General features: G+C 42.6%; 1 protein-coding gene across 4 annotated transcripts in view; it reads right to left on the reverse strand.

Moving 5' to 3' along the window:
• Tmem117 (transmembrane protein 117) overlaps positions 1-27,581 on the reverse strand; it is a 429,918-nt gene that overhangs the window by 329,706 nt on the left and 72,631 nt on the right. For all 4 annotated transcript variants that reach the window (XM_060388753.1, XM_060388754.1, XM_060388755.1 and 1 more), the window contains one exon: positions 26,358-26,490. In XM_060388753.1, coding sequence (XP_060244736.1) covers positions 26,358-26,490 — 133 coding nt within the window. The remainder of the gene's footprint in view (positions 1-26,357; positions 26,491-27,581) is intronic.

Genomic DNA, 27,581 nt, shown 5'->3' on the forward strand with positions numbered 1-27,581 from the left:
AGCAATTTGCAATAGATTCTGCTAAGGGTCTCTGTATCTTTGTCCTCCAAAATCATGTGGATTCTGCTGTTTTTCAACATGAGATAACAAACTGCTTTCAAAGACACTGAGTTTCCAAGAGAGATGACCTTAAGGCTTGGTATAGAATGACATATTTAGTTAGCCAGCTAGCTAACTAGTCATCTAGTTTGATTTTGAGATTGGGTCTCTAGTCCACACTGATCTCGATTCACTTGATAGCCAAGGATAACCTTGAATCTCTGTTTCTCCAGCCTCTACTTCTGGGTTATTGAGTTACTGTCTTGTGCTGTCATATTTATTTATGTGATACAGAGGCCTGAACCCAGGGCTTCATGCTCCTTAGGCAACACCCTATCAACTGAGCACTTCCCAGCCCTAAAGACAGAGTTTTGATGAAAAAGAACATCATTTTCAACATTTATTCGTTACTAAATTCATCTTGTAAGGTAGGCATCTTTGCTTTTACTTGATATCTGGGAAAGTTCAGGGTGACTAAGCCTGCTGATTTTTCTGAAGCCGGAAAGCTGCCTGACAGGAGACCGTATGGCTGGTAGCAAACTGCTTAGCTTCTGTCTGTGGCTGGTGTCTCTTTCCGAGACTCGGGGGCATTCAATAGCATGATACATAGAAATCATATCCCTCAATACCTAGAAAATCATAAGGTCTTGGTAAGTATCTCTGGGATTATTACAGCTGAAGACAGGACAGCTGGAGAAGTAGCTGAGGCCAGATTTAAAGCAAAGTGTGTATGACCTCAAAGCCAGTGCAAATACACAGAGTCAAGGACTCAGAAAATTCATTTTATTGTTTTCCTCCAGCAAACACAATTTGTCTTCCTGACAATTCCATTTCATACAATAAAAGATATAAACAGGGTTCTGAGACTAATATAAGGAACAATGCCATAAAAGCCATAGCCCAGTTACAGATTTCACGGCAGCCACTTAAGAACTCAGTAGGGATAACAGGGAAGGGCACAGGAAGTTATACTACAGGTAGACAAATGGCCAGCAAAGGTGACATCTGTGAGTATTGTGTAATAGTTTCTCCCAAGGATCGAAATATTCCACCCATGAAAATGTTACCCTAAACAGGAAAGTAACAACCCAAAAGAGTTTCAGGAAGTCCCTGAAACTGACCAGATTCACTATGCTCCTCCCTGCTAGAGTAAATAATAAAAGCTGAGAGTCCTTCTCAGAGGAAAACAAAGCTGAGCTGCAAAGAAGATTGTCCCAGGAGCTGAGCTGCCAAGACTCAGACAGGCCTCGCTTCAAAGAAGAATTTTGAGACCTTGAGACCAGACCAGATGCCTAAAGAAACAAAAACCAGGTGAGCTGACTGGAAGAGGCTTAGCCCAGAGTCACCGGGAGAGGACACACTCCAATCTGTTGTACTGTGCTCCAGGTTCCCGGATTTTGTGAGCTGTCACTAATGCTGGGGTGGGCTTTGGTGCTGTGGCTCTCTTTGAGTCATTTCTGTTCCTGTAAGTAATCCATTACTCATGTTCCTTGTAGTTAACTCGAATAAAACTCATTGATTCACCAAGCTGGGCTTTGCTGGAGTCCATACTTTGGTCTGTCTTGGGTTCCCTGTCTGGGGTGAGCAGATGGGTGCATTATGCCTTCCCAGGGACAGTTTTGTCACACAGCAGTGAGGCACCATCAAATCTATATGCTATGAACCATTGGCAGGCACATGCTGAAGGGTGGATTGATGGCGACGGGTGGGGTGCATCACTAATTGGCATCACTTTCCTGGGCTTTAGACTGTGCCCTCCACCTTCATATGCAAGCGTAGGAAGCATTATGGGCTGAAGACATAATTCTCTAATTATGTTTCTATTAGTAAGTCTATGTCGTGACAAAATCAAGAAGGTCCCTATTAAATGCATGATAACTTGAGTAGAAAAAATATTGCCATGTGGAGCATGGTAAAATAGATGATCAGAGCACAGAGTTTTGCCTATCTCAATTGTTAGATAGATGGTTAAAAGGAAATATATCTATATATTTATATTTGTATATATCTATATATGTATATATCAAGAAGTATTCCTCACATGTGAGTTATCAATCAATCTAAAGTATGCTTACTTACCAACACTCTTTAAAATATGCTTAAGAAATGAGAACTCAGCCCCCAGCCCCTGTCTGCCAACTTACCTGAAAGCACACACAGCAGTTTTACTGCACCCCATACCCTGCATTCCATTTCCTGACCTACAACTCTTCCTACCTTCCAGAAGGCCTGCCCGCAGCATAATCACCACATAAGCTCCACTGCACCCAAGGCCCTGCCCACCAACTCTCCTGAAAGCTCACCCAATAGCTGTAAATTGCACCCCATACCCTGAACTCCATTTCCCACCCCACAACTCTGCCTGCTTTCTTGGAAGCCTGCTGGCACCAGGGACAACTAAGTAAGACCCTGTCCCAAGCCCTTGCCTGCCATATCCCCTTAAAAACACCCAACTGCATTAAACTGCCCCCCCAATCTCCTGGACTCCATTTTCCAGCCCACCTGCTTTCCTGGAAGCCTGTCAGGACCAGGGACCCAAGACCACACTGGTAGTAGGGATCCCAGAGGAAACACTCAAAACCCCAGAGGCCATGCAGACCACAAAAAGCCCAAGGGAGAAACCCTACTGAACTGAAGACTTGCTAGTCACCAGAACCCTAGGCCACTCGGGCCAGAAAACAGAAAGGAAACAGAAACCAAGGGAAAAGACATGCAGTGAAAATAAACTTAGGAATCAGCAGCTAGACCTATAATAATTGCAAAACCCAGATGGCTAAAGGCCAGAGTAAGAACACAACCAGCAACACCAGAGCAATATGGCAGCATCCGGCTATCCTACTACAGCAAGCCCTAGATATCCTAACATAACTAAAGCATTACAAAAAAAAAAAAAAAAAAGACCTTAAAGCCAACCTTATGAACATGGTAGAGGCCTTTAAAGAGGAAATGAATCAACCTCCTAAAGAAATACAGGAAAATAGACTCAAACAGGTGGAGGAAATGAAACTGTTTAAGACATGCAAATGAAAAGAGAAGAAATAAAACACAAACAGAGGGAATCCTGGAGATGGAAAACATAGGTAAAATAACAGACTTCTGGAGCTGGAAAACATACATAAAAGAACAGGAACTACAGACACAAGCATCACCAACAAAATACAAGAGATGAAAGAGAAAAATCTCCAGCATAAAAGATGTGATTGAAGAAATCGATACTTTGGTAAAAGAAAATGTTAAATCAAAAGGTTCCTGACACAAAACATCCAGTAAATCTGGGACACTATGAAAAAAATAGGAATAGAAGAAGAAGATTCCCAGCTCAAAAGTCCAGAAAATTTTTTCAACAAAATCATAGAAGAAAATTTCCCCAACCTAAAGAAAGTGATTCCTATAAACATACAAGATGCTTAGAGAACATCAAATAAATTGGACAAGAAAAGGATATCATCTCCCCATATAATAATCAAAACACTAAATGTACAGAACAAAGAAAGAATATTAAAAGCTGTAGGGGGAAAAGGCCAAGTATCATATAATGGTGAACCTATCAGAATTACACCTGACTTCCCCACAGAGACTCTAAAAGCCAGAAGGGCCTGGGCAGATGTCTTGTAGTCTATAAGAGACCACAAATGTCAGCCCAGACCACTGTACCCAGAAGAACTTTCAATTGCTATAGTGTGAGAAAACAAGATATTCCAATAATGATTACAATAATAATAATAATTATTATTATTATTATTATTTATCCACAAATTCAGCCCTACAGAAGATACTAGAAGAAAAACTCTAACACAAGGAAGTTAATTACAACCAAGAAAACACAGGAAATAAACAATTCCACACCTTTAAAACCAAAAGAAGGAAAATACACACATATACACACATTCACCACCAACATCAAAATAATAGGAATAACTAATCATTGCTCATTAATATCTCTCAACATCAGTGGACTCAGTTCCCCATTAAAAAGACACAGGTTAACAGAATGAATGTGAAAATAGAATCTGTCATTCTTCTATATACAAGAAATATGCACCAGCATCAAAGATAGACATTACCTCAGAGTAAAGGGTTGGAAATAGGTTTTCCAAGCAAATAGACCCAAAAAGCAATCTGGAGTAGCTATTCTAATATCTAACAAAATGTACTTTCAACAAAAATTAACAAAAGAGATGGTGAAGGACACTTCATGCTCATCAAAGGAAAACTCTACAAAGATGACATCTTAATTCAGAATATCTATGCCCCAGATGCAAGAGCACCCACATTCGTATAAGAAACAGTACTAAAGCATAACTCACACCTCAAACCCCACATGTTAATAGTGGGAGACTTCAACAAATAGACAAGTCACCCAAACAGAAATTAAACAGAGAAATAATGAAACTAACAGATATTATGAATCAAATGGACCTAACAGATATTTACAAACCATTTCACCAAAACACAAAAGAATATACCTTCTTCTTAGCACCTCACAAAATCTTCTCCAAAATTGACCACATACTTGGCCAAAAAGCAAGTCTCAACACATACAAGAAAACTGAAATAATCCCCTTACCTTATCAGCCCACCATGGAGTAAAGCTGGACTTCAACAATAACAGAAAGCCTACACACTCATGGAAACTGAACAACTCCCTACTCAGTGACCGCCGGGGCAAGGAAGAAATAAAGAAATAAAGCAAAACCTTTTTAGAATTCAATGAAAAGGAAGGGACAACATACCCAAACTTATGGAACACAATGAAAGCAGTGCTAAGGAGGAAGTTCACAGCACTGAGTGCCTTAAGAAAGAAATTGATAAGATCTCATACTAGCAACTTAGAGGCTCACCTGAAAGCTCTAGAACAAAAAGAAGCAAACATACCCAAGAGAAGATGTCAGGAAATAATCAAACTGAGAGCGGAAATCAATAAATTAGAAATGAATAATACAAATAAAACAGCAAAACCCTGAGTTGATTCTTTGAGAAAAATCAACAAGATAGACAAACCCTTAGCCAAACTAAAAAGCAAAGAGACAGTACAGGGCAGGAACTCTGCTAGAAGAGTGTTGGCACCAACCTGACCAACTTAGCTAAACCAACAGGAAAGTCAAAATAAAAAGTCAGTCCATCCAAATAAGTCTGCAACTGGCACCTCAGACTGTTGATAATAAGGTGTTTGTATGAAATAAAAATACTTTAATGTAAAAAGGCATGCATCGCTCCTCAACTCACAATTCTAAAGAAATATACATGTGCAAACACACACACACACACACACACACACACACGAAGTTCCCACACTCAAGGAGAACATGGGAGCAACTGCCCAACAGCAATATCAGAGAAGCCCTCCTGCCGGTCACCATTCTCAGCGCACACTCAGAATGTCTTCAATGAAACCAAAGAGGACAGTGATCTGAAACTCTGCCTCCTCTGAGGGTGCACGAGCTGCTGGCTGCGGTCTTAACTGCTTGGAGCCGCTACGAAACTTGTTATCATCTGGACATCTCAGAGCTACTGAGAAGAAAGACAGCAGTTTGAACTAGCCAACATTAACAGCTACCACATTTGTATAAAAAAAAAAATCAATATTTTTAAAATTCCCCTACTACAGAAAGGATCTGGAGAGTCAATAAACGTTCTACCAGAATACCAGTGCTATTTCTACAAAAAGAAAAAAGAAAAAAAATCCTAAATTCACCCAGTATCACAGAGGACTCTGAATAAACAAGAATGACAAACAGAAAAAGAGAGACAGACAAACACAGAGAGACCCACAAAGACAGAGACAGAAATAAAATATAAATCTAGAGTCACAACATCTCCAGATTCCAAAGTATGTTACAAAGCTACAGTCATTAAAACAATAAGGTCCCGGAACAACAATCAACACACAAACCAATGCAAGAAAATAAAAAGAGGGTAGAAAAAGCACACGTATTTGTTCAACAGCTCTTCAGTGAGGATGCTGAGAGACAGCAGGAGGAAAGGAGTGTTTTCAACAAATGGTGTAAGCTGGGACCTTGATCACCTAATACACAAGAACAAACAAAACAGACAGAAGAGCAGAAGCATGAGACCAGAAACTCCTAAAAGAAAGCATGGAGGGAACACTGCAGTAGTCCTTAGGTGTGACAACAGATGCGCACAGAGCAAAAACAGCAGCAGATGAAGAGAGCCAAGGTCCTTCTGCATCCTAAAGGACAGCATAGTCGGATAGTAGCTCTCCAAACACAGGAACGATCTGCAGCCTGCATATCTGGTAGGGGGCTAAATTCCAAAATATGTTTTTAAAGAAAAGAATCCTTCAACTCAATGGCAAAAATCAAAGAACTTGAAATGAGAAAACCACAACAGACTCTGAATAGATATGGATGTTTGTAAGAAGCCAAACAAATATCCAGTAGATATGGAAACAGTGTCTTCATTACAAGTCTTTGGGGAAAAGCAGATTCAAGATGCAGTGAAAATCTACCTGTACCCACTGAGATGGTTGTTACCAAAACCATAAGGACCTTCTGGGGAAGCCCTGCGGTTTGTTTTCTAACTGTGGATGCTCCCCTGACCCTCTTCTCTTGGAGTCTTGAGTTTTTGTTGTCTTCAGACCCTCCTGAGCAGAACTTTAATCTTTCTTTCCACTTCACCTTACCATGGGTGCTTATATGTCTGCAGCTACAAGTGTACGTTCAAAGGACAGCGGAGGACTTAAGATGTCCTGGTCCACCACTTGCCTTGCTCCCTTGAGACAGGATCTCTCACTGACCTCTCATCTGCTAGGCTGGATGTCCAGTGAGCTCCCGGGAACCATCTGACTCCGCCCCTGACCACGCCCATCTTTCTTATGTGGCTGCTGGGGATTCCAGCAAGGGTCCTCCTACCTGCAGAGCAAGTGTTCTTGCCCATTGAGCCATCTCCACAGCCCTTCAAGGAACTCCTTTTAGTTCTGTGAGTAGTGTATTCTCAGTTTTTGGGTCCTCGAGTCCCTACCCTCTACCGCTACTGATTCTTGACTGTCAATGACCTGAAACTAGATAGTCGTTAGTTACACACCTGAGCAGATAAAATTTCAATGTCCTTTGGGTAACTGTAAGACCTGGGGTCTCACAGCTCAGGAGTTCAATCGCGCCCTTCCCAGAAACTCCCCCAGACCAAGACTCGTTGCAAAAGCAAGAGGTTTATTTACCTTTGTACAATGGGGTCACCCCCACTGGTCAGCAAAGAGTGGCACCGGGAGACAAAGGCCTTTAGGTTTTTAAAAGAAAAATTGCAGGAGATTTGAAGTTTTAGTTTTGGCAATTTAGGATTGGATGAGGAAGCTATAAAGTAAGATAATTGGTTAGTCTTAGGTGCTCAAGCTTGGCCAGTCCTGCCAAGTGTGGATGCAGCTGCACTTTAAGGTGGGAGTGGTTAGCTCATCCTTGAAGATTAGGGCTGCGGGCTCTTGGCTGGAGGTCAAAAGCTACTCAGAAGAAGTCTAGGTTCGTTGCTAAGAAACGCTATCTCAAGGACAAGGGTCTGGTCCTTCTTTTGCTGAGTGAAGGTCATTGCTTGCTTGCCCTTTTTTTATATCTGTCCTCACAGATAGGGTCACATTCCTTCACTCTCTGGAAAGGTACTAAGAGGCTTTAGCTTAACCTGGACCTAAAACTCAAAACTATAGGCTTTAGAAGACATATAGGTTACAAAGTTAGTCTAACCCTTTCATAACCAGTTCAAGTTCCAGCAAGATGATCATTCTGTGTACCATTATCTACACACTCGCCCGTGCCTCCTGTACTCTGTGTGTGTGTGCGCGTGTGTATGGTGCTGGAGACCAAATTCAGTGTTTCATACATGCTGACTAAGCACCCTTTCACTGAGCCACACTGCCAACCTCTCCAATATTACGTTGATAAAAAAAAAATTATTGCAAGAACATTTAACAAAAGTCCTATCCACTTAATTAAAAATTTAACTATTCACAGCTGTTGATTGTAGCAATGTTACACAGCAGACCTCTAGAACGCAACCATCTTTCACAAGCAAAGCTTTACGTCCACCAAGCAGTAAACTCTGACTTCCCCCATCTCATCTCTAGAGAACACCACACTTCCTGCATGGACTGGCTCCATTGTGTAAGTGGAATAATGCAGCATTGGCCCCTGTGTAACTTAGGCAAAGTCCTAAAGACTAAGGAGAAGCATCCGGTGGACAGTTTAAGAAACTATAGGGAGGGCATGCGGCCAAGCCCTGGATGGTGGCAGGAGGCTCTGGAATGGTTACCAGTAGCTGGACAGAGCGAGGAACACCTTCCACATTTCAGAATGGAGAAAGTACAAGGGAAACCTCTGAGGGCTTTCCTATATGGGTTGGGTCATAATTTTTAATTAATTTTCAAAGAGATGGCAAATACACACCACTCAGTGACAGACAGCCCTCACAAAGAATACTTTGCTTCTGTATTTACTTGACAACAACCACAGGGCATTTTCTGCTTCATTCTGCAAAAGAAAAAAAAAAGATAATTCTGTGGCTCTGCTGTGCTGCTTTTGATTGGTGATGCTGTGACATTACCAGCTGAGACGGCTTTATTATATCTTTTTATATTTCCGATTGCCATAGAATTCTTACATGCCTAAGTAAAATTCAAACTCATTTCCCACTAAGAGGATACACCTATAAATCTATATGTCACATAAAGCGCATAAAGAAGTATTAAGTGATTTTAGGAAGAATTATTTGTTCATGGGCAAGCTGCAGTAAAAACTGCCAAATGTGGAAATGGCTTTAAGTACAGACACTTTCTCATGCCTAACTGAAGCAGCATTACAGCATGATTCCTAAATTAAAATGGTATATGGCCCCTATAACCTGATGACTCTAAGATATTGTATTGAGCTAAAAAGCAAATTAAAAAAAAAAGAAAAATCTGCAAAAATAAGTTACTCACCCCAATGTCAGAATTATAGGAGTATCAGCTTGAACCTATCCTTTCTTCAGCAATTTTTCAAACCAAATATTCAGGTTTCATAACAAATCCAAGACCAACAAATTTAAAGCAAGCGATCTAATTGCATAGCTGTAAAAAAAAATAACAGGTTGCCTGTCAAGTACCTTTTTCTTCATTACAAGTACAACTTGAAAGCAGCCATCTGCCAGGCTCCTTTTTCTGGTGTTTGCTTCTGCTGTATACCATGTGAGATGTTCTCCCTGGAGAGCAAGTTCCACTTGGGAACCATACTATCCTCAGGCTCAGCTTTAACACTGGAATAAAGACCAATCGTTCAGGCATAGCTGGAGTGCTATTCTGGTAACTCTGGAGGCGTTAGAAAGTCTCTAACCAGGAAACTTTCCTGGCTAGTTTTTGTTTGTTTGTGTGTGGGTTTTTTTCCTTTGTTTTTTGTTTGTTTGTTTTGGTTCTTCAAGACAGGGTCCCTGTGCAGCCGTGGCTATACTGGGCTTGCTTTGTAGACCATGCTGGCCTCAAACTCTCAGAGATCTGCCAGCTCTGCCTCCTTGAGTGCTGGGATTAAAGGCATGAGCCACCATACCTGGCTTGTCGTGGGTAGTTTTATGGCAACTTGACACAGCTAAAGTCATTTGAGAGGAGGGAACCTCAATTAAGAAAATACCTCTATTAGATCCAGCTATAAGGCATTTTCTTAATTAGAGATCCATGGGGGAGGGCCCAGCCCATTGTGGGTGGTGCCATCCCTGGGCTGGTGATCCTGGGTTCTGTAAGAAAGCAGCCTGAGCAAGGCATAAGGAGCAAGCCAGTAAGCAGCCCCCCTCCATGGCCTCCGTATCAGCTCCTGCCTCCAGGTTCCCGTCCTGCTGGAGTTGCTGTCCTGACCTCCTTTGGTGATGAACAGTGGAAACTCCAATTAAGACAGAAATAAACTCTTGAGGAAAATTCCTCAGTGAGAAGATCAGTTCTGTTTCTCCCCAGTGCAAACCATAAAACACCTCTATGTCTGATACAGAGTTCTCTGTCTATTGTCCATTTATATCTGTGAAGAGTTCTGAAGCCTCCTGCCATCATCATATCGGAAAATATATGGAGGAATGTTGCTCAGAAAACAGAATTGGTGCAGGAGTTGAGCTGCAAGGCATCCGCACACTTTCTACAGAAATTCTCCAACCATTCTGGATGTGTGCTGCTTTCTTCGATTTTTCATGACACAGAACACACTATTTAAAAGACAGTAATACTGAGTAACTTCCCTGGGGTCCTCCTTCTTGCTTAGCTTCTTTAGGAGTGTAGATTTTAAGTGTGTTTGTCCTATATTATATGATTAATAACCACTTATGAGTATATACCATGTGTGTCTTTCTGCTTCTGGGATACCTCGCTCAGGATGATCTTTTCCAGTTCCCAGTTGACTTTTCCAGTTGACTTGGGAGGCAAAGACAGGCAGATGTTTGGGAGTTCAAGGCTTCAATCCATCCATGTTGTAGCAGTGAGCCCACATTCAAAGAGAAGGAAGTACCGGGCTGGGCTCGAATGTCAGCCCATCTCAGATGCTGCCAACTGCACCATCCGATTACTTCTGAGAGTCAGCTTATGTTGAGAGCTGAGTTGAGAAACAGGTCCTAACAGGTCTCCGTTAAGCAAAATAGAACTGGTTTTATTTTCTTAAACTTCAGTGAGAGGCACAGAAAGTACCATGAAATAGGTCAGCTAATTCATAACCTGTAACCATTGACTTAATGACTGAGGACATATCTGAGCTCTCAGGTGTTATTATGTCATAGAGAGCAGCATTTTTCATGCCTGTTAACACACTTATTATTAATTTATCGTGTTACTAATTATTACTTAAAATAGCTCTTTTCATCTGAAAGTAATCCTGCTCTAATGGTCTCTATTAAAACTATTTTGCTGGAAATCAGTTACAACCATCTACTACCTGCATTCAGTGCACATGAAGGCCAAGATATGCCTCCCTCAAGGTGATCCCTTCTTGTTTCATCTCTCTCCCACTGACATTAGGGAGGAGGGCCATATGCTTAAAATCATCCCTGAACAAGCCAGCCCGTGTCCTCCCTTCTATGTGGACAGCTGGATAGGACTATTGACCACTTTACTCCCTTAGTACTCTTCCTGTTACCTTAGGGTACCATAAAACTAGGCCTCGGGGAGGATATTGCTTAAATGATATGACTCCTATTTTCTTCTTCTTAGCATTCACATTGTTCCCTTTATGATATCATCCTTCACCTTTAGCAAATGCCTCCCTCGATTTCACAGTAGTAGGAGGTAACTTGCACACGTGTTTCTCTACCTCCAATTATTTCCTGACTCACGCTGAACCAGCACTAGTACAGGAAGGCAGCCGAGTTGCCAAGGTAACCAGACAGCATGCCCTATGTTCAGCCTCAGTTGGGTTTTTTACCCTAATTGATCCAATTCCCCTGTTCATGACTCACTTCGTTTTCATAGTAAAGTAAGTAAGGCAGGCTTTGATTTTTCTGACCTATTACACAGATTTACATTTGCTTACAAGGACCACTGGACAAGAGACTACTTGAATTCCTAACTTGGCTCATCTATTTCTACTTACCAAGCATGAGGTTCAAAGTATGTAGAACAAACGTGGCAGAAAAGTACCAATCAGAATGAACGCATTAGCCAAAGCAGATGGTGCAGTAGCTGCAGAGCCCTGAGCCAGCACGGGCTAGCCACATAACCTTACTTTGATGGAACACCCTTCTCTTCTGGTTCACTTGTGGCACATTTAATTGTCTTGCACAGCCACTTGATGAATAAAAATTAGACTCTGACATAAAATGCCTCCATGAGTTTAGGCCAGACCTTGAGTGTGAGGATTTCAGAACAATCTGCCTGTGCATTTCCTGCCACCGCAGGCCCCTGTTATGTTTGCCTCTCCGTCCCTCTGTGCCCTGATGGACCAAATCATTCTAATTCCAGTCTTGAGTTAAGTGTTGAATGTCACTTCAAGGATGAATATTTAGTTACTTCTCTGAGATCCCTGGCAATGGTCCCCATGGCAGCTCTGATTTCAGTGTGGATCCGACTGCAGAACAAGAGAATGACCATGAGCAGGTGCCTCCAACTGGATCACAATGAAAATGTACTGTTGCCATGAGCCAGAAAATCTTTGGAGCTGTTTGTTATTGGGATACAATCTACCACATCCTGACTGATGTATCTTTTTGTTATTTTGTCTTTTTTTGTTCCAGAGCTGAGGACTGAACCCAGGTCTTTGTGCTGACTGATGTATCTTTAGTGTATTCTTGAGGTATTTAAACAAGAGTATTTGTTTTTTTTTTTAATTATTTATTTTATATATGAGTGTTCCATCTTCTCACACACCAGAAGAAAGCATCATATCTCATTACAGGTGGTCGTGAGCTACCACATGGTTGCTGGGACTTGAACTCAGGACCTCTAGAAGAGCAGCCAGTGCTCTTAACCTCTGAGTCATCTCTCCAGCTACAAGAGTATTTATTATTTTACTTCTGAAACGCTTACTTCAAATGGCTTCTGATTTGGGGTCCATAAGTTACTTTATATTATGTGTAAAATTTAGGAGGCTTGGGAGAGAAGGATAAGGTAAATCCAACTCTTCAAAATGCAGAACTTGATGGTGTCCTGTTCATTCCGAAGTGACTCAGGCATTTAGTCTGTAACTACAGCCTTGACCCTGAACACTTAGCTGCAGAATCTGGTCTTGCCCTTTTGACCTATCATCACTCTTTGGTATGACAAAACAGTTCTGTGTCCTACTTCCTGACAGCCCTGGACACACAGTGGATTGATGGGGGAGGGGAGTCTCTGTCTTTCCACTGGTGATTCATGTGCACATTTGGTCCTTAAAATCTGTGATTTTTAAACTGGTGATGCCAGGCCCCAAGCACTCAGCAGTGTCAATGCTCTCCTCCCCTCAGCGAGTGTAAGGAAAATGGCTCCAGTGGATTTTAGGTGCTGAACCCAAGCCTGAAGGGTCTGGGGAATAACCAAACTCTTTGGAAGTAGTCGCCAAGCAGGTGCACAAACCCTCCTCTCTGGTTTAGGTCTGAATATTAAAGCTTACCAGGAAGTGACCCTTTCAGATGATGTAGGGAAATATAAACGCTACCCGGCCCGGACACTGAGACTGTTTAAGAAGCTGCGCTCTCCTGGTTGCCTCTTCTTTCTGCTGAGCCACGCTCACGCAATATGAGCCCAACAGACGCACTGTCTTTATGACACCTTCCGTGAGACTCTGGCTTACATCTGCATGTTCAGCCAAGATGCCTCCATAGAGTGCAGGGAGCACTCCTTGCAGTCCCTCTTCTTTAGCCTCAGTGATTCGTTTAGACACTTACAGCGAAGTTGGCATGTCAACCTCTCCAATACGAATAAGATGCTTCTATCCATAAGCAGTTTTCTTCACTGCATTGATTGTCTGCAGTTGTGACAAGAGCCACCTAAGGAAGTATGAGTTTATTTGGGTGCACAGTTCCAAAAGATGCAGCCCACCATTACCGGGGAAGGATGGTGGCGGGAACACAAGACAGTTAGTCGCAGTAAGTCCACTGTTTGGAAGCATAGAGCAGCGAATGCTGGTGCTCAAGTTATTCTCCTTTGTATTCAGTTCAGAAGCTCAGCCCATGAAATGGGACTGCCTGCATTTAGGTTGCATCTTCCCATCTCAATTAACCTTATCTAGAGAATCCCCCATCATGGCCAGAGGTTTGTTTCAATAGTAATCCTAAATCTTATCAACTTGACAATGGATTAACCACTATGATCACCTAACAATGGATGTTAAAGATATATGGATATAAATGATGTATAATATGTTATTAAGGTACATTGTGCAATATTTTAAGGGCAGGGTATATATCTATACAGAATAGCATATGGAGGTCTGGGGAGATGGCTCAGAAAATAAAGTATCTACCACAAAAGCACCAGGACCAGAGTCTGAATCCCTGGCTGTTGAGAAGGAGGATTAAGGAGGATCCCTAAAACTCCTTGGCCAACTAATCCTGCCAAATCAGTGAGTTCTAGGTTCAATGAAAGACCACGTCTCAAAAATAAGGCAGAGAACCATTGAAGAAGATACCCACAATAAACCTCGGGCCTACACACACACACACACACACACACACACACTATGTGGATAATCAAGAAGCAATCAAGCTGGGTATGGTGATTCTCATCAGCACTCAAGAGGGGAAAGCAAAAAGATTAACATAAATTTGATGTCAATGTGGACTAAAGTAACTCAGAAAAGGAAGTATTCGAACCCATCAATACTTTGCTCACAGGATATAAACATTTTACATCATGAAAACATATCCTTTGCTCTTGCTGCAGAGAGTACTGAACAGTCTGTGCTTTGCAACCCAGCTGGAAATCATCAGACTTCTTCTAAAACACATATCTTCAGGAGACAGAATGAAAACTAGGAAGGCTATAAAAAGTACAGCAGTCTTACCATTTAATTTTTATTTTGTTGAGTTTTATTGTTAATGACCTAAATAAGTAGGTTTTTAAAAACTAGAAGAGGATGTTATTTAACATGTTTAAATCGGGTTTTCTAGCTTCCTGTTTCTAAAGCATTTCAGTGCTGCAAACACCACACAGGCCCTTTAACTTCACATCTTTTAACAGGAACATTCAATTATGTTAGGCACACTTGCTTCTCCAGAAAAAGCATGGTGAACTCATGGTAGCTGAAGGGAGGCTGGACAGGGAGAAGCTAGTTGGTTCCACAGTGATTCTATCCTTAAGGCAAGCAGCCCACTCAGCACAGTTCACCAAGACAGTGGTAGTGGGCGGACATCCCAGCTCAGCAGCAAGAATACGGCGCACAGTTTTGCTACAATTGACGTAACCTTAGCAAGAAAAGATATAAATAATGAAATATTGCATTAATAAAACTATTTCTTGTTTCTGATCAGTCCTTTGAGAGTTATTGTGAGGTTAATGGAGTTCAGATGTGTTAACTCATCACAGAAATGTCACGTTCTCAGATGGTATGGGGCTGTCTCATTAATTTGTTAAATTAGACTGTATAATTTTGGTAAGTCTTGAGCCTTTGGCTATAAAATATACATCAACTTCCCATGACTGGAAAGTAATCATTTCCTGTCTGTTCATCACCAGGAAGCAGAAATTGAGATGGAATTAAAGACACTCATTATTATATGGACTGTAGATAACACAGAAAGAGAGAGAGCATGAGTGAGAGAGTAAGAGAGAGAGAGAGCCTGCTACACAATTTATTTACATGGTTCCATCCTTAAGTCCACCAAATTTTCCTTTTCTTTTCAAATTCTCAAAATCACCAAGCAACCAGTCAGTGGCTTTCTCTATTCATGGTTTTCTCTTCAAAACGTTGAGAGAACACTGCATTTGTTTGTTGTCACGGACAGAAAATCAGGGGGAGCTCTTATCTATTCATAAACACTTGCTCCAGGATGTGACATAAGTCAGCAATGTTTATGATTATGTATACATCTGTGTAGTTCATACAAACACCGAAGCTCCTGTTTGATGAAACTCATTTGGGCAGTTTTATATGAATTAGGAATAACTGTTTTTGCAACAACAACAACAATAATAATAATAATAATAATTTGCACTAATATAATGCTTCCAGTCCCAGGAAGTGTGGTCCACTTGCCTACGTTCTAATCTGATTGTGGCCCTCTGCACTGAGATTGATGAATGAATAATGTCGTGTTATCACATAGACCAGTGTTCTTTCGCTGTCATATTTATAGAAACTAACGCTTCCTGAGAAGCAGCATGCTGAGAAATCAACTTATGTCTTTTCTGTTGTCGTGCTAAAAACTAACTCTTATCAGTCCTTATCAGTTACCTTAGGAGAGGGTATTTTAGCAACTGGTCTGTATACATGGTCTTGTTTGCCAAAACACTAGGGTAGGTACCAATAGTCCACTGTAAATCTCCCACATTACTATACCAGAAGCTAGCTAAGAGGCAGCCATCACCCAGATACTGTTTCCTGGGGCAGAATTTTTCTCCTGAAACAGCATGACAGAATATTTAATGGCAGCTAGGCATGATGACTCACAAACCTAATCTCAGCACTTGAGAACCTGAGACCAGAGGGTTTCCATGAGTTCAAAACCTGCCTTGGCTACATATTGAGGGCCAGCCCAGCCTGAACTAGGGTGAAACCCTATCTTTAAGGAGATCGGAGTAAGCAGCTATGAACACGGATCACAGAACTCATCTCACCCTGGTCAAGCCAGAGTGGACTCTGCAGAGAGACAAGGACACAGCCTTGACTGTGCCTCTACATAGTTCTTTAAGAATCCATTGACTCAGACAGCAGTAGCCGGGACGGAAAACTAAAGATACCAACAGCAACAAACTGGCCTATTGTGGATTTCTCCTCTCAGATCTGCTTCCTGCTCATTCATCCCCCTCTGACAGTGCCCTTCTCCCTCCTCTTTACCCACTTCCCTGCCCCCCCCCACACACACACACATCTTCCTATCTCCTCCCTCTCCTCTCCTTCTCTGTGGCCCACAACATCAACCCTATTGACCAGACTTAGCCCTTCAATTCACTTTTCCCCTCCCCAGCCCATTCCCAGCAGCCGGCTTTAGCCCTTACTACCGGCCTCAGTAATTAATGTTGCTATTATTGTGAATTAATTGTACAAGCCAGTCAGTATTTAGCCTAATTAAGAATGAATCCAACAAATTATTTAAAGCACCACTCCAGCAGGATTTGCAGTCAGCTGTGCCTCAGCTGCCCAGGAAGCCTCCCAGCCAGGCCCCGCCTCCACCCTCCCCGATCCTAAACACAGTACTCTAGTAAGTAGTTCCGGAAACTGGGGTGGGGATGGGGTCTTAACCCATCACAACTCAAATCAATAGTTCTGGCTTTATCACTACTAATCACGCATTTCTGAATGTTCATAAGGACCATTTAATTTTTTCGCACCATGTCTCTAAACAGATCTTGCACTCTTAAAGACAAACATAACAAACGCAGAGGCATTTCTTCCTCAGAAGGACGCTTCCAGTATACGCTGGTAATGGGCCAACCAATTTTCCACTCAAGCGCAACAAATAAAAAGCATTCACTATGCTTGAGAGTAAGAATGTATATGCCTGGCTCCTGGCCCTCCTTCTAGACTGCATATATCAAACACCACTCTGTACTCCACAAGCTTACATGATTATTACCTGTTGCTTTAAAAAAAAAAAAAAAAAAAAAAAACAAAACAAAAAAAAAAACAGCAAAGAGCATGCTGGCGAGATGGTTCATCTAGTAAAATGCTTAATGCTCAAGTCTTCAAGTCTGAGGACCCAAGCCAGGATTTCCAGCACTCTTTCTCCTGAAAAGCCCATGGGCGTGCCCACGATACCGGCACCCATGGTGGAGCCAGCCAAGAGAAATTGGGGAATTTTGGATTCAGTAAGAGGCCATGTCTCAAAAATTAAGGTGGACAGCGAATGAGGAAGACAGCACTGACTCCCAGCCTCCACACACCTGTGCACACCCGAGGGCTTGCACACGTGTTCACACAGAATCACGCACACCTATGCAAAAATAATAAATAAATAGAGCAAAAAGAGAAAAGAGTTCAAGTAAGTAATTTCCAAACCACTTGAGAGTCTTGGATGTATTCTTTGATTATTTTATTTTATTTCTTTATGTATTTATTAATGTAGTGTATGTGTTTGTGTGTTTGCCAGCATGAATGTAGGTACATCACATATGTGCTGGTGCCCACAGAGGCCATAAAAGGGCACTGCATCCCCTAGAACAGAAGTCACACATGGCTAAGCCACTATGTAGACCCCATGAGAATCAAAGCTTCAACAGAAACAGGGCGCTCAACAGCTGAGCCACCTGTGCACACAGACACACCCTTGTGAGACTTCTAAAAAAAAAAAAGGAGTAAACTTAGAAAAGCAAATTCTGCCTAAGGTGAAAGTTCTCATGAGGTGTTTTTTTTTTGTTTTTTTTTTCCCCCTCACTGCAGTGTGACTCAGCCTCAGGAAAACCATACACTAACCCTTGGGAGAGAGGAACTGGAGCTGTGAGGTAGCCCTTCCCCGGTGGAGTGTGTGACATACTTGCTGACAGAGCACCCATCCTTCTCTGAAGGTGAAGACACAGAAGAGCCTCGGGGCTGAGGCGGGTCAGGTGTGCTGGAGACCTGAGAAGCACTTTCGCAGTCTCACCCGGCATGCTGGTCCCCGCTTCTCGCTCATTTATCTTTCTCATTCACTCTTGCTTGTGGGCTGCCTCTCTATACACGGCAACATGACTGTGAGGCCTCAGAAGTGTCCATTTCAAATGCTCTCTCCTCCCATCCTCCCCACCCCGGTTGCTCTTGTCATTTCTCACTTCCTGGGGTCCTCGCCGCACACAGCCAGATTAGGCCTCCCCATAGTTCCTCACCAAAGCCTCTCAGGGAGGAGACGGAGGGAGGGATAAGGGGCTAGCCCACCTCCATTCTGCCACCAAGTCTTGTTTAGCTTTGTTAGACCTTACCTAGGAACACTTTCACAATTACTTGCATCACTATCTTTTCTCCCCTCAGCTCTTCCCTGTGCTATATTTAGTCCCTGTTCATACATTAACATATTTTTCAACTATCTAGAAAAGGAAAAAACAAAAAACCTGAAGATCTTTGTGATCAGCTCTTGAAGCATCAGCTCAGCAGCCTACCCTGAACAGTGCCCTGTTGGGAAAGGTATTCTCTTATACAGGGGGTATTTTTTGAGAGTAGGTGCCTATTTTATTCGGTGGTAAGTACAGTGTTTGTTTTTTTAATTCGGGAAGAAGTCTACAAACGTGTGAACATATTTGCATGCATATGTTTATAGATATCGTCATATGAGCCTGTACCAAGCACACCACACAAAAGTACTTGCTATGCAGTTCAATATATAAATTTCATCAAACGGTTCCCCAGGGGCTGGAGAGATGGCTCAGGGGAGGTCTCAACTGCCTTTACCAGGGATCCGAGTTTAGTTTCCGCTTTCCTAGTCAGGCAGCTTCACTGGAACCCCAGCTCCAGGGAGCTAACACCCCGGGCCTCTCTGAGCATCTGCAGTGTACACACAGACATGCACACAGCACATAATTAAAAATACAACCTTCTGGAGGAGGGGCGGAAAGACTGTAAGAGCTGACCAAGAAATCTGCCGTGAGATTGCTACTGCTAGAATGGCAAGGAAGCTGCACCCACAGATGCTTCAACAGTGCACATGCCTAGACAGGACAATGACGATATCAAAACAAGATAATGACAATATCAGGAGAGGGAAACCCTAAGGCATCCCATGCCCTGAAAAAAACCTACAGGTGAATAAGGAACACTGAGAGAGAGGTGAGCACCCCAACTTGTTATCCAATACCAAGTGGTCAATCCTGAAGTCATATATACACAAGCAGCACCAAGCAGCCTTAGCAGGTTGCGTGTATATAGTCACGTATATATACATATATATGTGTGTGTGTGTGTGTGTGTGCAACAATAATAATAATAAAACAAACACGAGACTATCGATTTGAAGAGTGGGGGAGCATGGAAGGGGTTAGGAGGAGGGAAAAGAAGGGGACGTGGGATAATTATATTTTACTTTAAATAATTTTAATTAAGAACACTTCCCTAAAAATAAGCCAGACCCCCCCAAAAAAAAAGTTTCAGAAATTCAGAAAACGGCAGACATCTCTGTTTTGTTTGGTTGTTTTATTTAACTGTCTGAAATGTCCTGTTAGTGTGCATTATTTATGGCAAATACCAAGTCTCGAGGTAACATTGTCACATGTATATATCAAGCACTTTAGTCAGCCTCCTAGCTTTCCTCCCACCATTCCTTCTTTCCTGAGGGAAAATTTTTACTCCTTTTACCCATCAACAGCAAAGAAAACATGTCTTTTGCTGCCCTCCAGTGGCTCCTTTTGGTATAAAACACTGTTCCTATATAGTGAATAAATTGTGAGGGAAAAATTATTATTTTTTTAAAAGTGTTTCAAGTATCCAAAGCTACGAATCCTTCCAGTCTTTTGTGACCAGATCAGTTTTCTAATCAGTAAAATATGGGCTGAACTTTGTAGCATACCTCTTTTCATCCCTCCCAAATAAAGAGCTCCAAACCCTAACCCTAGACCTAAGTAGACAGGCTTTAAGACCCCCAGTGGAATTGGAGGGTTTAAAAAAAATAAGTTTTGACTAAATTAGTCCCAACACTGTGGTGGAAAATGGCTTCCAGTTCTTGTCCTAGGTCTTGCTTTCTGGGGTGTTTGGTCCTGTGTGTAAACCATGCACTCTTCTTCGGTACAATGCACGCCTCTGTGCTGTGGCTGCAAACTCTCACTCTCCTTCCGGTGCAAATGGGTGCTTTGATCCTATTTCTTCAAGTGTTTCTCTTTTTCCCTCCTAAGAGATAACTAGGCCAACTGCAGAAAATGCGCACCTACTATGCTAAAGCAAAACCTCACTGTAGTGGCTTCAGCCCCGCCCTGTCCTGCTGCCCAGGCAGCATCCTTAGAAGCATTGGTCATTTTTTTAACTTTTTTAAAAATTTTTTATTAATTACACTTTATTTATTTTGTATCCCCTCATAAGCCCTCCCTCCTCCCCTCCCGATCACCCTCCCTCCCCTTTCTGCATGCATGCCCCTCCCCAAGTCTACTGAGAGGGGAGGTCCTCCTTCCTCCTGATCTTAGTCTATCAGTTCTTATCAAAAGTGGCTGCATTGTCCTCTACTGTGGCCTGTTAAGGCTGCTCCCCCTTCAGGGGGAGGTGATCAAAGAGCAGGCCAATCAGATTATGTCAGAGGCAGTCCCTCTTCCCATTACTATGTAACCCAATTGGACCCTGAACTGCCATGGGCTACATCTGTGCAGGGGTTCTAGGTTATCTTCATGCATGGTACTTGGTTGGAATATGAGTCTCTGGGAAGTTCCCTGTGTTCAAATTTTCTTGTTCTGTTGCTCTCCTTGTGGAGACCCTGTCCTCTCCAGCTCTTGCTATTTCCCAATTCTTACATAAAATTCCATTCACTCTGCCCGACAGTTGGCCATCAGGCTCAGCATCTGCTTTGATAGGCTGCAGGGCAGAGGCTTTCAGAGGCCCTCTGTGGTAGGTTCCTAGTTTGTTTCCTGTTTTCTTCTTCTGGCTTTCAGAGGCCCTCTGTAGCAGGTTCCTAGGTTGTTTCCTGTTTTCTTCTTCTGATGTCCATCCTCTTTGCCTTTCAGAATGGGGATTGAGCGTTTTAGTTAGGGTCCTCTCTCTTGCTTAGTTTATTTAGATGCACAGGTTTTAGTGGGTTTGTCCTCTGTTGTATGTCTATATGAGTGAGTATATACTATGTGTGTCTTTTTGCTTCTGGGACAACTCACTCAGGATGATCCTTTCCAGGTCCCACCATTTACCTGCAAATTTCATGATTTCCTTATTTTTCATTGCTGAGTAATATTCCATTGTACCACAATTTCTGCATCCATTATTCAGTTGAGGGGCATCTGGGTTGTTTCCAGCTTCTGGCTATTACAAATAAAGCTGCTACAAACATGGTTGAGCAAATGTCCTTTTTGTGTACTTGAGCCTCTTTTGGATATATGCCTAGGAGTAGTATGGCTGGGTCTTGGGGAAGCACTATTCCTAGTTGTCTGAGAAAGTGCCAGATTGATTTCCAGAGTGGTTGTACAAGTTTACATTCCCACCAGCAGTGGAGGAGAGTTCCCCTTTCTCCACAGCCTCTCCAGCATGTGTTGTCACTTGAGTTTTTGATCGTGACCATTCTAATGGGTGTAAGCATTGGTCATTTTGATTAAAAAAAATACATTAACACAATTTTGGCTCAAAAGAAAACTTCAGGTAAGTCAATGTGGGTGGAAGTGGAGGCAGCAGGGAATGAAATTGCTCTGCACAGCAAACTGGGAGCTCTGCAAGACGCTGAGCGCCTCCCAAGAAGTAACAATCTGGAATTGCTCAAAGAAAATAACCAGGGTTACAACATGGACTCAGACTCTTAAAGAAGCTGTACTAAAACCCCAGACCACAGCGTGGCTATGAGTTCTCTGGGAGGACTTTGTCCCACAAAGCACAGTTCGGGTTGGGCAGCCTCCTTATGACTGTCTGGCTGAACCTGACTGAGCTCACAGCATTCCACTCTTTCTCTGTTACCCAGTGCAGAATCTTCTACCAATGGGACTCCTAATCCCTCACTCCCAACCTGTCCTAGTTTGGGTTTCTACTGCTGTGATGAAACACCATGACCAAAATCAAATTGAGAAATAAAGTGTTTCTTTCACTTCTTCTACCATATCACAGTTTATCATTGATGGTAGTCAAGGCAGAAACTCAAACAGCAGGTTCCTGATAAAGAGGCCATGGAGGAGTGCTGCTTACTGGCTTGCTCACCCTGGCTTGCTCAACCTGCTTTTCATATAGAACAGAAGAGGACCAGCCCAAGGATGACCCTCCCCACCGGTAATGGGCTGGGCCTTCCCCCATCAACCACTAATTAAAATGCCCTACAGTCTTGCCTACAGCTTGATTTTATGAAGACATTTTCTTCAGGTGGGGTTTCCTCTTCTCAGACGACTCTTAACTTGTGTCAAGTTGATATAAAACTAACCAGCACAGAGCCCAAATCCTCAATTCGGGTGTGTGCCAAAGGCTGAAAACTCAAGTTCCTGAGTGCCCAGCACACTGCCCATGGGCCTCCTGTCTTGATATTCGGGTCCTCCTCCATTTTCCCTCTAGCTCTGTCCTGTCTCAAGCCTGGTTATGCACTCCTAAAGTCCATCTGGCTCCATTGTATTTTCCAACTGTTCTATGGCTTGTAATAGCAGGAGAAGTTCCTGGGTCCACCCCATCGTGGGAAAAGAAACTGCTTATAAAATGCTAAAGGCAAAGCCTAGAAACCTCACCTACAACCTACGACAATAATGTAAAGGGGACTCGGCTTATCTTTCAGTCATCTTGGTACAAAAAAAAAAAAGAAAGAAAAAGAAAAAAAAAAGTGACTTCAAGAACAAAAGAGATCACCAATGGCAGAATTTTGGTGCTATGAGGTGAAGAGAGCAAAAAGAAAATAAAATGCATGGGATTTTTCTTCATGTTACTAGGAAATGTGATAGTCTGAATCTCTGCCCCTTTGGTCCATAAAGCTCATTTGCCTTTTGCCCTAATCTAAGTTCATTCCCCAAGATACCTAAAATGTTAGGGTGAAAACAGGAGCCAGGCAATTTACCTCTTGTCAAGTCAGCTCTGGTCAGGGCTTATTCTTAGAACTCAGGGATTATGGGTCTCAGTTTATACTCAATTCTGAATTGGGATTTTTTAAAAGCAGCCCAGGCTACAAATATCCTCCCCCAACTTTTTTGGTTTGGTTTGGTTTTTGGCTGTTTGGTTGTTTTCGGTTTTTCTTTTGTTTTGGTTTGAGTTTGGGTCTTGTTTTGTTGTTGTTGTTTGTTTGTTTTATTTGGTTTTTTTAATATTTAATCTCCGAAACTATACAGATGTTCAACACATACCCTAGTCCTGAAGCATCCAGCCTGAAAAGAAAGTCCCAAAACATCTGAGCACAGGTCTATCGGCCACATTAGGTTTTCTGAGTTCAGGGAACACTTTGGGAATGGGTCTAAGCCAGTGGTTCTCAAACTTCCTAATGCTGCGACCCTTTAATACAATTCTTCAACCATAAAACTGGTGACCCCCAACCATAAAATTGTTTTTGTTGTTACATTACAACTGTAATTTTGCTACTGTTATGAATTGTAATATAAATATCTGTCTATTCCAATGGTCTTAGGAGACCCCTATGAAAGGGTCATTTGACCTCCAAACAGGTTGCTCCCCACAGGTTGAGTGCCACTTGTCTGGGCCAACATTACTAGAAGCATCATGGAGCCTGGGCAGAGGGAACCCTCTGTGCAAACCTGAGTGAGTGTAAAGCCTGAGGTCTCTGTCAGCAGCACCCTCCAGTCACCCCTGAGGTCCACATGCCCCCTGTCCCTCCTACACCCTCTCACCATCATTTCCTGCCCTACACAGGACCAACCAATGCCCCAGACATTCATGCCTCCTGGAGAACCCAAAAGTACTGCAAGGTCCTTTTCTCTAGGAACTGACTTGTGCACCAGATTGACAACTGGCTTTGCAACACTCTCTTGGTCACAGATTAACGGCTGTCAGTGCATCCTTCAGAAATGGCCGTTTGATGTTTTTAAGCAGTAAACAACCAAAACAATTTGTTTCTTGCTGTGTATTTGTTCAAATGGCATTTTTAAAGACATCTTTCCAGTAGAAGGTTCTTTTCCAGTGAATGTGAAACAGATCACAGAAGCGTTCAAGAATTACAGAAGAGTTCAAACATTGTATAACATTTATATTCTGTAGTATCCTATAATAGTCCGTAATCTCTAACAGTGCATTCAATCTGTGAATAAAAGGCAATAACCATCTTAGGTAAGATACTACATATAAATCAAAAACCATCACTTAGCTGCTACACGTGCCTCCTGTTTCTTTCAATTATCAAGGTCAACTTGAAAGATTAAAATATGGAGAAGACCAACAGAGACCAGTGCTAGCCTCTCAGGTGGTGAGTCCTTTCAATTCACTGCTTAATAGTTCAACCACCTATTATTATTTTGAGTGGGGAGCTAATTAGAATGCAACTTTGGGCAGTCCTCAGTGTCTTGATCCATACAATGGACAATAGAAGGTCCTGTTTCACGGGTTCAGTGTGAGGTGAGCTGAGACAACTCATGCCTGATCACGGTTCTCAGCAGCTGGTTTAGCTGCTGAGTGTTTTGCTCTGTACACAGGACTACATGCTACCATATCCAATTTACTATCGTTAAATGTTTCTCTCCATCTTCCTCTATATCCTTAACCTTATTAGCACCATATAAAAAAAAAACAGCCCTCCAGCATCAGACTCCCAGGTGCCTAGAATTACAGGCCTGTGTTATCACACCAGGCTCCTTCCAGTGCTTTGAAAGTACAAAGTCTTACAGAGAGGCCTCTGGTTGCCTTAGGTAACTCCAAGCTCCCACTGCCCACTGTTGTCACGGGATCCAAGGCTGAGGAGTATTCTGAGAAACCCAGTGGTTCCTATAACTCCATCAGCACAGAGAAGCCTATTAATGTTAACATTGTTTGGGTACAAGAAACAAGCATGACAACATGTTTCTAATAGCTTGAAAGAAGGCAAGCTATTAGAAGGCCTGAACATTCAATCTAAAATCAGTCATGCATTTTGCTACCACAAAGTAAAAACTGTGACTCATGTGCTTTTCCGTTACCAGTCAGCCCCTTTCCACATGGAAGGAAACAGGATGTTAGATGGGCTTCTCTTTCAGCCCTCAACAATGGTGGCCAAAGTCTATGTGTGGCATCCAAACCACCTCACACTGTGAAAATGCATGGGAATCCTAACTAGCCTGTGACTTGGAGGGAGTGGCTGTAATTTAGTGAGAAGGGTAGAGGAACGCCTTCCCTCGTTATTATCTCTGTGTCCAACACATCAGTGGCACTTTGTTGGTTCATGTTCTTGGTCAGCATCTTAAAATCATAAGCCAAACAAGTCTCCAGTGTACTGCCTTTAAAGCTTAACCAAAAGCAAAGCAAACCACTTAAACCATTCTCTGGTTAAGGCACACTGGATAGCAAAGCTAGAGGACTCTGTGCTGAAAGACTGACCTCTGTGCTTCGCTGGGCAATGAAAGAAATGAGGAAAGTTGGAAGAAAATACACAAATCCCCCTGCTGTGGTGATGGACTAAGTATGGTGTTCCATCTGTATTTAATCCAAGTTGTCTGCCTTTAACAGGACCTAGTTTATCTCTGTCCAAACCGGCACAAAGTCCTGTTTGTTTGTTTGTTTGTTTGTTTGTTTTATGCTACCACACCAGATATGAATCAGGAGTTTAAAACCAGCCTGGACTACACATTTGAACAATCAACAACAACAACAAAAAGCTATCGGTACCAAAGGACTTTATTAATCCAGGCATCATGAGCACTGAACTCTCTCACTGTAATAAAATTGGTATGTGCCTTCAAATTATACCGAAAAAAAAAAATTAAAGGGATTGATATATTTTCTTCTAACTTTCTTCATTTCTTTCATTTCACGGCAAAGCACAGAGGTCAGTCTTCAGCACAGAGTCCTCTAGGTGTTACAAAATGCCTCGTTCTTCCTAAAAAGAAGAAATGTCCTAAAATTCTTAGGTAGAGCGAACACCTACCAACCCCGTTTAGAACATGGAGCCTGCTAAGTAGCAGGTGTGTAACAACTAGAAGTGCAGGGTGTGCTTGGAGGACTTCCTGGGCACCACTCAGAGCTGCCCCGGGTGGGCAGGCAATGACTCACCCCATGTTCCCATCCATCAGAAGAACCGTGTTATATATGTGAGAGAAGATGAAGAGAAACAGGATCGTGCTGAAGAACATGGTCATCCATGAGCCGTGGTCCTCACGAAACATTTTTAACCGGAGCAACTGACCTGGAATGAGAATATCAGAAGTCAGTGTACACTGGCAACTGAAATTCATGTGTCTTTATTGTGACCTCGGGAAACCCTTTAGAATAAGCCGTTATATAATGCCTCCTTGCTCTTTTACGAATAAAGTCCAAGATAACTGGTACCACTCTGGAAAGTGGCATTAATGTGAGAACTATTACTCAGGGATTATCCATTACTCTGGCCTGGGGAGAGGCTGGAGCACCATGCTTGCTGTGTTTTATTTCATAAATGTGCTTCTGGTTCACACTGCAACTACTTCAGGCTGATGGAAAAAGATGATGAGTAAGCTCTGCATGGTTTCCCTTTGCTTCTAGCCACCCATTCTTCACTCCACGGCCAGCTCCACTTAGAACACAATACAGTTTCTCAAGGGACACCATAAGCAAGAACAAAGAGAGTGTCATCAGATGCAGATGGCTCAGCCTCGCTCGTAATTCTTTTTTAATATAATTTTTATTTATAATTTATTCACATTGTATCCCAGTTGTAGCCCCACCCTTGCCCCCTCCCAATCCCGCCCTCCCTCATCTCCTCCCATGCCCTTCCCCAGTCCACTGATAGAGGAGGTCCTCCTCCCCTTTCATCTGACCCTAGCCTATCAGGTCTCATCAGGACTGTCTGCCTTGTCTTTCTCTGTGGCCTGGTCAGGCTGCTCCCCCCTCAGGGGGAGATGATCAAAGAACCAGCCACTGAGTTCATGTCAGAGACAGCCCCTGTTCCCCTTACTAGGAAACCCACATGGATACTGAGCTGCCACAGGCTACCTCTGAGCAGCGGTTCTAGGTGATTTCCATGAATGGTCCTTGGTTGGAATATCAGTTTCAGAAAAGACCCCTGTTTGGGTTCTGTTCTCCTTGTGGAGCTCCTGTCACCCTTCCAGGTCTTTCTATCTCCCCCTTCTTGCATAAGATTTCCTGCACTCTGCCCAAAGTTTGGCTATGAGTTTCAGCATCTGCTTTAATACCCTGCTAGGTAGAGTCTTTCAGAGGCCCTCTGTGGTAGGCTCCTGTCTTGTTCCTTGTTTTCACCTTCTTCCAATGTCTATCCCATTTGTCTTTCTGAATGAAGAT

The sequence above is a fragment of the Meriones unguiculatus genome, chromosome 8 (assembly GCF_030254825.1).
Source record: "Meriones unguiculatus strain TT.TT164.6M chromosome 8, Bangor_MerUng_6.1, whole genome shotgun sequence".
NCBI classification, from domain to species: domain Eukaryota; kingdom Metazoa; phylum Chordata; class Mammalia; order Rodentia; family Muridae; genus Meriones; species Meriones unguiculatus.